Source organism: Octopus sinensis, linkage group LG29 (genome assembly GCF_006345805.1).
Source record: "Octopus sinensis linkage group LG29, ASM634580v1, whole genome shotgun sequence".
NCBI classification, from domain to species: Eukaryota; Metazoa; Mollusca; class Cephalopoda; order Octopoda; family Octopodidae; genus Octopus; species Octopus sinensis.
The window spans coordinates 3,176,287-3,190,920 of record NC_043025.1 but is presented as its reverse complement, the minus strand read 5'-3'; the positions used below and the strand labels follow the sequence as shown (position 1 = coordinate 3,190,920).

Below are 14,634 nucleotides of genomic sequence, written 5' to 3'. Positions count from 1 at the left end.
CCTTATTTTTCAGTGTTTTGTGATGAAAGCACATCAACTAACGATGGAACTTTCTCTTGGCCAATGACAAAAATAGGAACTACTGCAGAGATCCCATGTCATGGAAATGTAGCCACAAGGCATTGGTTCGTTTCTATTATTTATGTCTACTCAAAGTTTGAAGCTTTCAGCGCCATCCTATTGTGAGAGAATGTTACTTGGTAGAGCAGATAACAGCTTTATAGATTAACACGATTGAATTAAACGTCCATCGGTTGCAATCTCTTGTCCCACCATTTTTACATTTTATACATTATTTGATATAATTTAGCCTTGTCCTAATTACCTAGATTTGCTTTGTCGCCAATATTATACAAAGCTTTCATTTCATTGGTTTTTATGTTCTGAGTTCAAATTCCGCTAAGGTCGACTTTGCGTTTAATTTTTTCTCAGGTCGTTGAAATAAATACCTATTTCTTTATTACCCACAAGGAGCTAAACACAGAGGGGACAAACAAGGACAGACATAGGTATTAAGTCGATTACATCGACCCCAGTGCGTAACTGGTACTTAATTTATCGACCCCGAAAGGATGAAAGGCAAAGTCGACCTCGGCGGAATTTGAACTCACAACGTAACGCAGACGAAATCCCACTAAGCATTTCGCCTGGCGTGCTAACGTTTCTGCCAACTCGCCGTTGAAATAAAAACCAATTGAGCACTGGGGTTGGTGTAAACGACTCATCCCTTCCCCTGAAATTGCTGGCATTGTGCCAAAATTTGAAACCAATATTAGACAAGTCTTTATGGTGGAGAGCTGGCAGAATCGTTATGGCACCGGACAAAATGCTCAGCAGCATTTTTCCGACTTTACATTCTGAGATCAAATGCCACCAGGGTCGACTTTGTCCTTCATCCTTTCCGGATTGATAAAATAAATACCAATTAACCACTGGCGATCTATGTAATCCCAAAATATCTAGCCTTATTCCAAAATTTGAAATCAGTATTATACAAAGATTTAAAGATTCTTCTAAGAATTTCACAAAATAATTGTAGGAAAGAAAGCACATACCTAGATACAGCCAATAGAATCTATCGGTGATTCTGTTGGTTTCAGGCTAATACTATTTATTCAATTTTATGATTACTGTAGAGCTATATATCTTGCTAGTACATGATGGTCATCCTGGGATTTCACTCATCACAGACTATGTTACACGGTCTCTCTTCTCTCATTTCTACCACGTCACTCCACAGGTTAAGCATCTAAATTGTTCCTCCCAGAGGCTGAGCTTTATTAGTTTTAAGACAAGACCAACTGGTGGAATCACTCAAATCTGTGCATATGTAGGAAAATATACATAAATCCATTGCTGCCGCTGTTGCTACCGATGTCTATGGTGGCGAAATATTAGCAACTAATTCCCCCATTTAACTTGAACTAACAACCTGGTTCCTTAATATTGCATCACCTACACCGTTCCAACTAATCTTGTATTGAATAATCATAAAAACAACAAATTATTGTAAATAAAAGCAGATGCAGGAATATTGTTTTTATATCTGAACTCTAGTTAGAAGATATTTGACATTACGTTTGAGGATAGGGGTCAGGAGTAAATTATAGATTTCTTCCCTAAATGCAAGACACCAGTTATCCTTCTTTCACTAAATTATGAGTTCAAATCACGACCAGATCGAAGGTTTCCTATATTCCTCTGAGACTGATGAAATTCTCCGAAGAATGAATAAACTCGACTGACAATATTTAACATTTATTTTTTCAGTTCTTCCAGAACGATGGGGCATCCAGAAATGGCATCAAGTCAAAACTTGTCATCACAAAAGTGTTCACCGTTTACTGGTATCTGGCAAGAACCAGACATGTCTCAATGTTGCAATGCAGAACAGACCACTCAAGGACTAAAGGATATCGAAAGCAAAGGCATTGATGTTGGTGAGTGAGCAAATGTTTTTGAATGACTTTTACAGTAGTAGAAGTAGCAGGATGAGAAGTAATTTTTGTGAGTGATTTTCTGTCTGTTTAACAATATTAATCCTTAAATTAGGCGGTAAGCTGGCAGAATCGTTAGTAGTCCGGGAGAAATGCTTTGCATTATTTCGTCCGTCTTTACGTTCTGAGTTCAAATTCCGCCGAGATTGACTTTGCTTTTCATAATTTCTGTGTCGATAAAATAAGCGCAAGTTGAGCTCTGGGTCAATGTAATCAACTTCACCCCTACACCGAATCTGCTGGTCACGTACCACTATTTGAAACCTGTATTGTTCCTTTGATTATGCCCTTTTATTTACACGATTTAGTTATTTCATGTTCATTTTATTCATCGTTTACAATGTTCTCTCTCCCACACTTTCTCTCTCTCTCTCTCTCTCTCTCTCTCTCTCTCTCACACACATACACACGGAATCAAACACCACGACACGAAGGAAAAGAGTAAAAGAGAGCACTTTTGGCGAGTGAGCAAAATATGGGTTTGAAAGCTGAACGTCAGAAACATAATTTCGGCGATAAACTTGCACGCAGTCGCAATAGTTCGGTATGAAGCTGCAAAACTAAAGTGGACTGAGGAGAAGCTACCACATGGTTACGGGTTCAGTCCCAATGCGTGGCACTTTGGGTAAGTGTTTTCTACTATAGCCTCGGGCCAAACAAATCCTTTTGAATGGATTTGGTTAACGGAAACTGAAAGAATCCCGTCAGATATATTTATATATATATATATATATATATATATATATATATATATATATATATAGTATTTTTAAGTGTAGTTGTGATTATGATTGTGTATTTTTATCTACGTATGTGGGTTTTGTGTGCATCTATGACGTGTGTCTCATTTATAAACGCAGTGATTATTTTCTATATCAATCCATAGGCTGGACCAAATCCTTCGCATTTCGTTTGATTTTAAAAATGTTCAACGAACGTAAAATCCCTGCTGGGAACGTATCAAGAGCCGTGAGTAGATATCTGCCCTCTCTCTTTCTCCGCACACTCACACATACACACGCACTGACCACGCGCACACATGCATACACATACATACATATTTTAGAGGAGAAAAGCAAAACGTCAATTTAAATAGTGACCTCAATACGTTTAGTGGATAGTGATATCGATTTTGTTAAATGACAACAGGTATTTTAAAGTTTAGCCTGATCAGCTTAAACACATAAATACATACATATATGTAAATACATATTAAATTCAAATGTACAATTAAGTATTATATGCGTATTCATTTATCATTTGATTCCCTACATATTCTGCGGCGAGCTGGAAAAATCGTTTGTACGCCGGGCAAAATGATAAGCGGTAATTTTATATTTTGAATTCAAATTCTACCACAGCCGACTTTGCCTTTCATCCTTTAATCGTTTTTACTACGCCTCTGTATGAGTATTTACTCCACTGCCAAGCTTCGTTGAGCTAGTGTGATCTGTTAGGTTCATCGAACTAGTATACTCTCGAGGTCAAAACACGGCCTCCACATCAGACAGGGTTGGTATAGAGAGTATGCTGAGACCTTCGTTCTGCTGTGGACTGAACATTGACAATCAAATGCAATCCATATGTTCATAATTTGTATGCATGTAAGTATATATAGACTTTTATACAGACATGTAAATATACTGAGACATGAACATGCAGTAGACCGTAGTAAAGGAATGCGAATTAATTGTATTTGGGTTTCATGAAATTCAGACAATCAACTCCATTTACTGATAGTAAATTATTACATAAAAAATCTTTTTTACTCACCGAATTTTTGCTGGTCAATAAAAAGACTGTTCGATCCACTATTTTGTCTTTAAAAGAAGTCCACACAATGAACATCATTTATATATTCCGTGATATAATTTCCGATTGTGACAGTAAATGAAATCCCACTCAATTATTCATTAATCTTGTCTTCACACACACACACACACACACACACACACACACACACACACACACACACACACACACACACACACACACACACAAGTGCTCGGACACGCACACACGCATATGTACATATGTAACCACACACTTCATTTTGGTAATATTTTCCTTCTCTCAACTTTTCTGTTTTCTTTTCTGACAAAGAGCTATGCTCGGAACGTTAAAAACCCTTTCTTTTCCTCCACTTTACCGAGCGTCCATCTAATATATTACATGCACACGTCCTCTTGTCTTTTGTTATTTTTATTTTTAATGTTCTACTCTTAAAAATTTTACTATTCGATTTGATATATATATATATATATATATATATATATATATATATATATTATATATATATATATATATATATATATATATATATATATTACAGATGAGAAAATAATTTTTTCTCAAACGCAGTATAATGTTAATGATATAGCATGAACAGGATAAAAACTGTCGGCGACCTGTCATGAGCCTCGAACTCACATCCCTGTGATTAAGCAATTTCTAAAGTTAGATTTATATATCCTAAATTTGCAGCAGAATTGTCGTTCGGGCAGTTTAGCCTAATGGTAAAGCACTTGACGCGTAATCACAGGGATGTGAGCTTCAGTCTCACTGCTTAGCCGCAAAATATGGATATTTTATTCTGTTCACACTATATTATCATTATCCTGATTTGAAAATGAAATTATTTCCTATCCCTATCTTTCAATACATCTCAACGCTTTTAAATCAAACTTTGTTCCTTGAATTTAATTTATATATATATATACTAAAAATAAGCAGCAAGAATGACTCCGGTAATTTGGTACGATCGTTTCTTACTACATCATTTTATTAAATGTTGTAACATTTGATAAAATGATGTAGTACGAAATGATCATACCAAATTACCGGAGTCATTCTTGCTGCTTATTTTGATTATAATCACCCCACGGCTTTTTATGGATAATACCATACAGAATTCTGGTGCATCTAAATTAAGTACCATATTGATTTGAATCTAAATTTTTGCTGAACTTATATATATATATATATACATCCGGCTTTTGCAGATGGAGCATGAGTTTTTGACCGTGACTGGAAAATTCAGAGTTGAATATCCTGGGTAAGCAAAAGCTTCTAACACATTTATTCAAATTTATTTGGTTTTGTTCAAAACGTTCGATTTTATCGTATGTATTATATATCACAATAATCAACAGTGTTGTACTTGTGACCCACAATATACTAATTCATAATTCAATGAAATGTTTAAGTGTTTTCTCAAAGTTTTATTATACAAACGACAAACAAACCCATATAAATATACAGAGAGAACTGTGTATGTATATATACATACCTTTATATACATCTATACATATATACATATATATATATACATGCATACACACACACATACACACATACACACATACATACACACACACACACACATATATATATATATATATATTATATATATATATATATATAAGGATAAGATCGATATTTAAATACCTATTTTATCAGGTGGCCAGTATGGGAATAAAAACCTTTCAAAAACCTTATTTGAAATTATAATATAGTGTATCCAAGAGATACCACCACGCCGGAAATAGCAGTCAAAACTTAACTTGAGAGAAGACGAAGAGACAAAATAAACTAGCAAAAAATTACTGTATAATTCTAGATTCCGGATTTCTGACTCTGCATAAGAAATGGTGTGTCTTCATCAGTGGAATATACTCGGAAAAAAGTAAATAAATACAAACAATATATATATATATATATATATATATATATATACACAACATACGATATACTTACATATAAGAACGTATATATATATGTACATATATATATATATATATATATACACACACACACATATATATATATATATACACACACACATATATATATATATGAGTGTGTATATATAAATTAAGGTTGTTATCAGCAATTTAAAACCAACCAGGAAATTACATATATATATATATGAATTGTTTATAAAATATTATACACGGAGAGCAGACCACCATGTGGATTTCTTACATGCTAAAGAGGGCAACTCACGGTACTGGACGAATATGTTCTTAAGGCCAACTTTTAGTCACCCGCTTGTAGTTCTAGCCTTCTTCGCTAATTCTGTTTTCAACCATGCTGAATGCTGTTATTTTAACTATGATGACCGAATCCTATGCTATATTTGAATGTAAAAATAATTGAAATAAAACAATTAATTTCTTTAAGTGTTCAAAGTGAACTGCGGCGCAAAATCTCCCAAGTTTTGAACAAATCCCAGGCATTCCTTAACTTAGGAGTCCAGAAAAGTCACACGAAATTCCTTGATGAAAGTAAGTATCTTGTTTCTTCTTATTTCTATCACCATTACCGTCATAATTAGCTTCATCAATCACCATTACCATCCTCTTCATCATCGTCGTCATCATCACCTACAATGGCTGATACCTTAGGACACGCACTCGCGCACGCAAGCACACAGGCTCTCCCCTCCTTCTCATACATACAACTATTTATTTACATTTTCTCAAAGCTTGGATAATTTCAATAAATCAGCATTTTATTTTGCGCTTTTCCGTTTCTTGTCCCTACGGAACTGTTTGTGTTTGCTCATTTTCTTTTTAATTATACTAATTAACCGAGGGCAAACATGTTTTCTTCTTATTTTGTATAGAAGTAGAAGATGCAGACTCTAGTGGGCAGAATAATTCACACAATTCCAGTACTTGCTTTAATTTAAACAGGAAAAATATTTAGTGCTGCAAATAATTTTCCTCAGCGGAATTTCATTTTGTTCGAAGTGATCATGTTAATTTTTGAATAAGGAACGATAGATACACACACAGCTTATACGCTTTAACTCATCTCTAAGAGATATACAAGAGGAACAAAGCATATCCCATTGCTGAACAATGATATAATTTTTTTCACTTTGTTTCCATTCATTTCATTTTACCACTGACAAACCATTATAAAGTCTATCTATTTCCGGCATAAATGAGGTTTATGCGCATCCGGTCAGTATGTCTAAGTATTGGTCAATATTGACGAAATGCAACAATAGAGGCCGCGAAACAGACAGTAGAATTTTTACTAGTCAAACATCGTAACAAATTATATATTGCTTGAGAAAATGTAAAAATATAGATACATATACACACACATGTTTCGGGATGGTCATTTAATTTATTATTTAAAAAAAAATGTAAATATATGTGTGCATATATATATGTGTTGCTAGGTAGAGTTCACGGGGATCTCTACGTACAACAGTGTTCGGGCAAACAGATCACATTGGCATAATTTGAAGAAAGCTATCAAAGTAATTTCTCATGGATTCAGATCTACGTTTCGAGCATTGTCTTCTATGAAATATACACGCTGGCCATTTTCAAGATGTACAGATAGATTTTAAGAAAGTGTTCCTACATGTAAACAGGATGTGACCTTTGTGTTGACAGTGTGTTTGTCTAAAAGCAGAACAGTTCTTCCATCAGCGCTTGTCAATTGGCTGAAGTAACGTGAAAGGCATCGTCATTCATGGTATATTCGTGAATAAGTAACAAACTGAAATACGCTGATCTATTGTTTAAGGGTTGTACTGGATACATAGAGAAAACAGCTCTAACAGTTCAAATAGTAAGAAATAAACATATATATACAAATTAATATTATACGGTAATTAATGTGCTTAAAATTTTATATTTTATGTTTTTTCATTATGTTTCCAGGTTCAAGTACTGGTAATGGAACAGAGGATAGAGCAGCAGAAACAAACTTCTAAGTGAAAATCGAAAAAGAGCCTCCAAGAATCGTCTTTGATGATATTTTATGATATAAAATGATATTTTCTGCATATATAATACAAAATAAAATTTTCTCCATATATAATATGAAATAATATTTTCTTCATAAATGATATAAAATTAATTTTCTGCTTATATAATATAAAATAATATTTTCTCCATATATAATATGAAATATTTTTACCTTGTAACGACACTATAATTGTACCTTTCAATACAACACTATGCATGCATGAGACTTATAATCCACCATAATGTAATTTCCACAAGTTTTCAGGCCTCACTATGGCTTGAAACAGAAAATAATGCATGATTTGAAATTATATTGATATTATATCTTCTTGCAAATTTAATGTAATCAATGTAAGCTTTAAAATTGTTAATTAAAGGATTAAATCTGATCTGTTGCTACCGTTCGTTTTCTAGATGAAATACTGTAATACCGCAGACTAAGATCAAATACCACCGCAGAAGGGGCGTTGATTCCGTTTGTTATTTTAAAAAACATTCCACTAAAATGTTAAAACTGCAAAAATGTATCATGTTGATTAGATTTACGATCATTTATCTAATTAGTATTATCAGGTCATTCAACTAACATTTCATTGTTCAAGTAATCACATTTCACAAACAGCTACATTCCAATCAAAGCACACCGGACGTAGATTTGTCTTCTACACGTTCATGTCTACTTTCACTCCATCAATGTTACACTAACACGAGACTGCGCACGCCTCAATGTCTTCATTGAAGTAGTTTCTTAGTTATATGCTCTACATGCTATTCAGATCAGGCCCTTAGGCCGCAGTCTCTCTCGTATCCAGCATATTCAAACACCCGGGATAGAAGACATCCCACTAAAGAGATGCCAGTCTGTTGCAAGTTTACCCCCCTGTTTTGCTGGCATTTCTTCTCAGATGAGTTGCATTGGAAGTGTTTTTTCAAGTGGACCAGCTCTCCCAGCCAATAGTCTACTTGTCTGTATATAAGTATTATTAGATATATATATATATATATCATATATATATATATATATATATATATATATATATATATTATGTGTGTATGTTGTTTTGTAGTGTATATGTATGTATATGTGTATATATATGTATGTATATATATATCTATATATCTATTATATGTATATCTTATAGTATCTATATCTATGTATATATATATATATATATGTGTGTGTTTGTGTATGCTTTTTAGCTTCTTCTGTCTTCCGGACTTTGTTGGTCGTCTCTTGTCAACCGGAACACAACTACTTTCTTTTTTTCTACTCTGCTTGGTGTTTGTTAAATGAAATATAGTTTGTATCGTCACAGCTCAGTCAATTCTACTACTAAGTCTGTCTATTGCGTGGCCTGTGGTTTTAGAAGTCTTTATACAACGCCTTAACTAAAGCATTATTCTGTTTCCGTCTTATTCGATCGTCGAACTACTTCAGTCACTAAATGGACCCATGAAAAATTCACAGAAAACCGAAAAAATGTAAGCATATGTAAATTGTGTGTTGGTGTCATGAGAAATGTGTCTATATTCTGACAGTTACAGAATATAGAAAAAGTGTAAAACCGACAACTATATAACTAAACGAAAATATCTCCGTTACCACAAACGTAAACATAATTATTATTTAGCCTTAAAATACATCGTACATATTCAAAGAACCTTCTTGGTTTGATGGTATGGAAAGTTCCTCTGGTATTCTTTCATTCTTTTGCTTGTTTTAGTCATTTGACGGTGGCCATGCTAAAGCATCGCCCTTTAGTTGCTGAAATGGACCCATGGTGCTTATCTTATCTGTCTCTTCTGCTAATCAGTTAAGCTACGAGGACGCAAACACACCAACACGGTTGTCAATCAATGATGGTGGTAGGACAAACACAGATCCAAACACACACACTTATAAAAATATCATATGCATATATACATATATAATACATACATACATACATATATATATATATATATATATATATATATATATACAAATATAATTTAGAGAAAAAAACAAATTCAACCATGAAAAAATTCACTTAAAACATCTAGAAAAACAAACATATCCCAAAGTCCCTATTCAAAAATCAATAAATTACAAATCAATAAATGGTAAAAAAGATTAAAAGACTACTCGCGTTTCGTGGCTATATTTGGACTAAATTCTATTTAATCTAAAAAGTCACTCTTCAGGTCTACAATAAACTCAATAATGATAATAATAATAATAATAATAATAATAATAATAATAATAATAATAATAATAACATATCTCACACACGTATCTGAACTTAAAATTACATACGTATCTAAACTTAAAATTAAATCTCAAACAACTATATAATAGTACGTGTTTCAATAATAAATAATCTAAAAGTATTAACAACATTACTTAAAATAAAATTACAAAGCTCTACAATAATAATAGTAGTATAATAATAATAATAATAATAATAATAATAATAATAATAATAATAATAATAATAATAACATTAATAATAATAATAATCGGGAACGTTTTAGATGTGAGAACGATAAAACAGTGCTCCGAAATCTATCCACAAAGATCGAAAACAAAGACATCGTATGGAGCCAAAAATTAACTGAAAAAGGATTGGACTATATCCGAGTAAGTAATACTCATTGAAATTTAATACTATTTTCGAAACGAAATGATGTATTTAAACTCGATATCATCTCCACCTCTAGCACAACACATGTAAACATGCGTGATACATTACGATCCATCAACACCAGATCATCTCCGACCCCAAACACCATGTAAAAAAATACTACAAAGAAATTGAATAACACCGATATTATTCAACCCAAGAATAACAATCGGGAAGTACGTACTTTAAACTTATATCATAAAATGTTCGAAAAACTACACGTGCAAAACAATGTGACAACAGAAATGAACGGACCGGTACCCTACAAAAATGACGACCGTCAAAATAATGGGCCGGACGTTGTTCCTCATGTCCCGCAAATAAAACCCAAAAGACATAAATGGACACGTGAGGAATACATTTCTATTCTACACGCTTACTTTACAGCAGTGCTCTACCCAAAGAATGAAAACACAACAACACATGCATATAAAATATGGAAGGAAAATAACATAAATATAGACTAATAAACTAGACTAATGAACCCTAAGAAACTAGCTAACGTATTCCTATCATAGTAGGTGCATTAGGCATGATAAAAAAATATACAGACAAATACATAACAAAAACACCAGGACTTACAAACACATATAACATACAGAGAATTGCACTACTAGGCACTGCACACATCATACACAGAACACTTTCCATATAATAACCATCAGAGCATCACAACAAATCACGGCACATACCCAAGGTACACAGAGCTGCGCTCGGCAGTGAAGTAAAAGCAGGCTATAAAAATAAAAATAAAAATAAAAATAAAAATAAAAATAAAAATAAAAATAAAAATAAAAATAAAAATAAAAATAAAAATAAAAATAAAAATAAAAATAAAAATAAAAATAAAAATAAAAATAATAATAGCAATAATAATAATAATGGTATGTATCTAAAGTAAATAAAATATCAAACAACTATATAATAATACGTATTTTACCAATAAATAATCTAAAATTATTTACCAACATTATTTAAAATAAAAACACAACTTACCGAAGGATTCTGTTACTCCAAAATTTCAAACGTAATATGAAGAACTTAGAGTTTATTAGGAATTATACATTAATCCCTATGTATTCATTAACATTATCATTATGATATATATATATATAATATATATATATATATATATATATATATATATATAATATATATATATTATATATATATATACATACATACTAGCAGCTAAGCCTGGTTTCACCCGGTCTGTTTGGATGATGTGGCTGTGATCGTTTTCCTGTTAGGCATAATCTACTATAATCTTTCTCAACCTTATCATTTTGGGTCCCCTGTTTCAATTGGAGCCTCCGGCTGTAGGATCATTTCCTGACATCCCCCTCATTGTCAGAAAACAGGTTCAGGTGTTATGAAGAACGAATTTGTACGTAATGTTTCTGAGAGCTATTCTATTGGACCTCTGTTTAATCATTAAATCATCGATTTAATTATGAACATAGAAAAAATTATAAGTCAATCCCTATTTTTGTAAGCAATTGTATCCATAACAATTTTATTTTTATAAATAAATTGAAAGAAAATATATGAAATGGACGTATGTGTGTGTGTATGTATGTATGTATGTGTGCGGGTGCGTGTGTTTGAGAGATTTGGTTATTTTCTTGCTGAACTTTTCCTCGTTTAAAAGAAACGTGTTTCAGGTTCAAATTAAGGCTACACATATCTTATTTTTAACTTCGCGGTGTACATTTCTATTGCATTTATTGTTTTTAGGTAGTTGAAATCATTAATTGTAGTTTTGTTGTGATGCATTCTTCCCTTTAAATATTCTTCTCAATTTCTGATATTTTTCGTTTTCAGAATTTATCTTATTAAGTTAGCTGGTTTGTTGGGATCCGATGATACAGTTCGCTCTTGGCTATTTTCTCTTCACATTTTATTCTAGTATATCCTATTTTCATTTCGTGGTCATAAAATATAGATGCAAAATAAAAACAAATTTCTCTTGTGTCCATTTTATGTATTTTCTGTTTCTTGCTAGGACTGAGGAGTTCAGTTTGATAATTTTTTTTAATTATCATCATTGGGTAGGGTGTTTTAATTTCTCTTCTTGGTGAGTTTTGCAAGCGTGATTTTTCGTAAATTTTTTTTATAAAAAAACTCCTCGTGTGCATTGCCCAATTAAGAAGAAATTTTGACGAATTGATATATTTTTACCCAGATTCTTTGACCTATTTTAAGTTTGGTGGTGGGTGACAAAGTGATGCGGTTTTGATATAGACCGTGATCTGATGGCCGTACCTATATGGGATCAGAGAGCTTTGGACACTAAGCATTTAAAAGATTACTTTTAAGTAGTAAATGGCAATAAATTTTACAGAGGTTTTCTGCTGCTGTTAACTTTCAACAATTCGACAAGTTGTTTTCAGTTTTATTTGTTGCTTTTGGATAAATTTTGAAGCAGTGATTAAACTTTCTCACATAGTAAACATCCCCAGTGTTCTTATTGCTGTTGATGTTGCAGTAGTTAGCAGTAGTCGTACTAATATATATTGTGTTTGTAGTATATAATTTTCATATCTAATATTACAGCCAGTATGCCGGTTCGCATTATCAACGAACGGTGTTACACTGAAGACTGAAAAGTCCTGCAGCACATACAGGAAACGTGTTCAAGCTATGAGAGACAATATCTTTACATGCATTAAATGGGCCAGTGGAATTTCCTGTGTTGGTTGTTGCGTCGGAAGCTTATGTAACGAGAATGATTTCATTGGTAAGGGTTATTTATTGCCTAATATAACACCACCACCAGATTTATCACAAATTAATAGTCAATAAGAACATTGTATTGCAGTTAATATAAAGGAAGATATTTTGATGCGTGTATACGTGTGTGCATGTGTGTATATGTGTGTAGGCACCTGCAGCAGTGCATACACACATACACACTCACACATACACATATATATATATATATATATGTGTGTGTGTGTGTACGCGTGTATATATGTATTGGTTTTTCATTCGTTTTAGGTCCATTATCCACGCATGCACCTATATTAAGGAAATATTTTGAAGCCAACATTTTTTTCTGAATCAGAATGAAATTGAAGACTGCTGGTATTTACACAAAGGATGCTTAGCTACATGCATACAAGACGCTAACTGTTCCGTTCCTTTGTTCCAACTATAACAAGCTGAGACAAAATTCTTAATTTTTCGCTCGAAGGTCATACTGCATCTACTATTTGAAGCCCCTGTTCCTGTACGTTTTCTATAAGTGCAGATCAATGAATGTCTATGCTTATAAAATCGGTGTTTCAATGATAGTTCCGTTGCCCAATATATATTTTAGGTTTATCTCCACAGTATCATACAACCTTGGCACTGAATGCAATTAACTTTGCCAGGGAGTTACCATCTAGGCAGCAGTTCTCACGAATTCTGGGCTGCAGGTTATTTTGCGGCCAGCGCTTTCCATCTTTCTCCCATTCAGCTCCACACCATCATAACCTTAGATATAGCTCTAAAAATGTTGTCCATTCTTCAGCTAAAACAGTCTCCGCTTCTTATGATGATGGTGGAGGATATCGATTCCTTACTTGTTTTTCTAAAATGCACCATAAATGTTCAATAATATTGCGATCTGAGGACTGTGATGGCCAGGTAAGATTTTCAGCTTCACTAGAATGTTCCTCAGCCCATTCGGTATCAACTTTGCCTGTGGGAATTGGTGCATTATCATCCTGAAAGATTGCGTTTCTCCCCAGAAACATTTCCGTAAACATAGGTTGAATTTGATGCGATAAAATGCTTAAATAGCTTTGACTATTAATTCTACCATGAAGGGAAACCATTGGGCCGGCAGATTTCCAAGATATACCTCACCAGATCATCACAGATAGTCCTCTATGTTTAACAGTTGGAAGAAGGCAGTATGGGTCAAATGATTCTCTTGGCTGTCTCCACACGCATACTCGGCCGCTGGTCGGAAATAAAGTAAAGGATGACTCGTCTGAGAAAATAACATTCTTCCACTGCTCTAGGGACCAATTCTGTAGGTTTTTACTCCACTCTAAAGGCTTTGCAGCTTTTGATTTTGAAAGTAGCGGTTTTCTGATTGCGGCCCTCCTGTGAAATCCGGCTTTGTGCAGCTGCCACCAAACAGGTTTTGTGGAAATCGGGTGCTTGATGTGGTCATAAATTTCTGTGGCAATTTTGGGAGCTGTACTTTTG

At 33.3% G+C, this 14,634-nt stretch overlaps 1 protein-coding gene across 2 annotated transcripts in view; it reads left to right on the top strand.

Moving 5' to 3' along the window:
• LOC115226146 overlaps positions 1-7,777 on the top strand; it is a 14,380-nt gene extending 6,603 nt beyond the window's left edge. For both annotated transcript variants that reach the window (XM_029797140.2, XM_029797142.2), the window contains exons 5-10: positions 14-125; positions 1,771-1,940; positions 2,884-2,966; positions 5,000-5,052; positions 6,180-6,283; positions 7,682-7,777. In XM_029797140.2, the coding sequence (XP_029653000.2) occupies positions 14-125; positions 1,771-1,940; positions 2,884-2,966; positions 5,000-5,052; positions 6,180-6,283; positions 7,682-7,734 (575 nt within the window). In that variant the 3' untranslated portion in view covers positions 7,735-7,777. The remainder of the gene's footprint in view (positions 1-13; positions 126-1,770; positions 1,941-2,883; positions 2,967-4,999; positions 5,053-6,179; positions 6,284-7,681) is intronic.
• Positions 7,778-14,634: the final 6,857 nt, after the last annotated feature.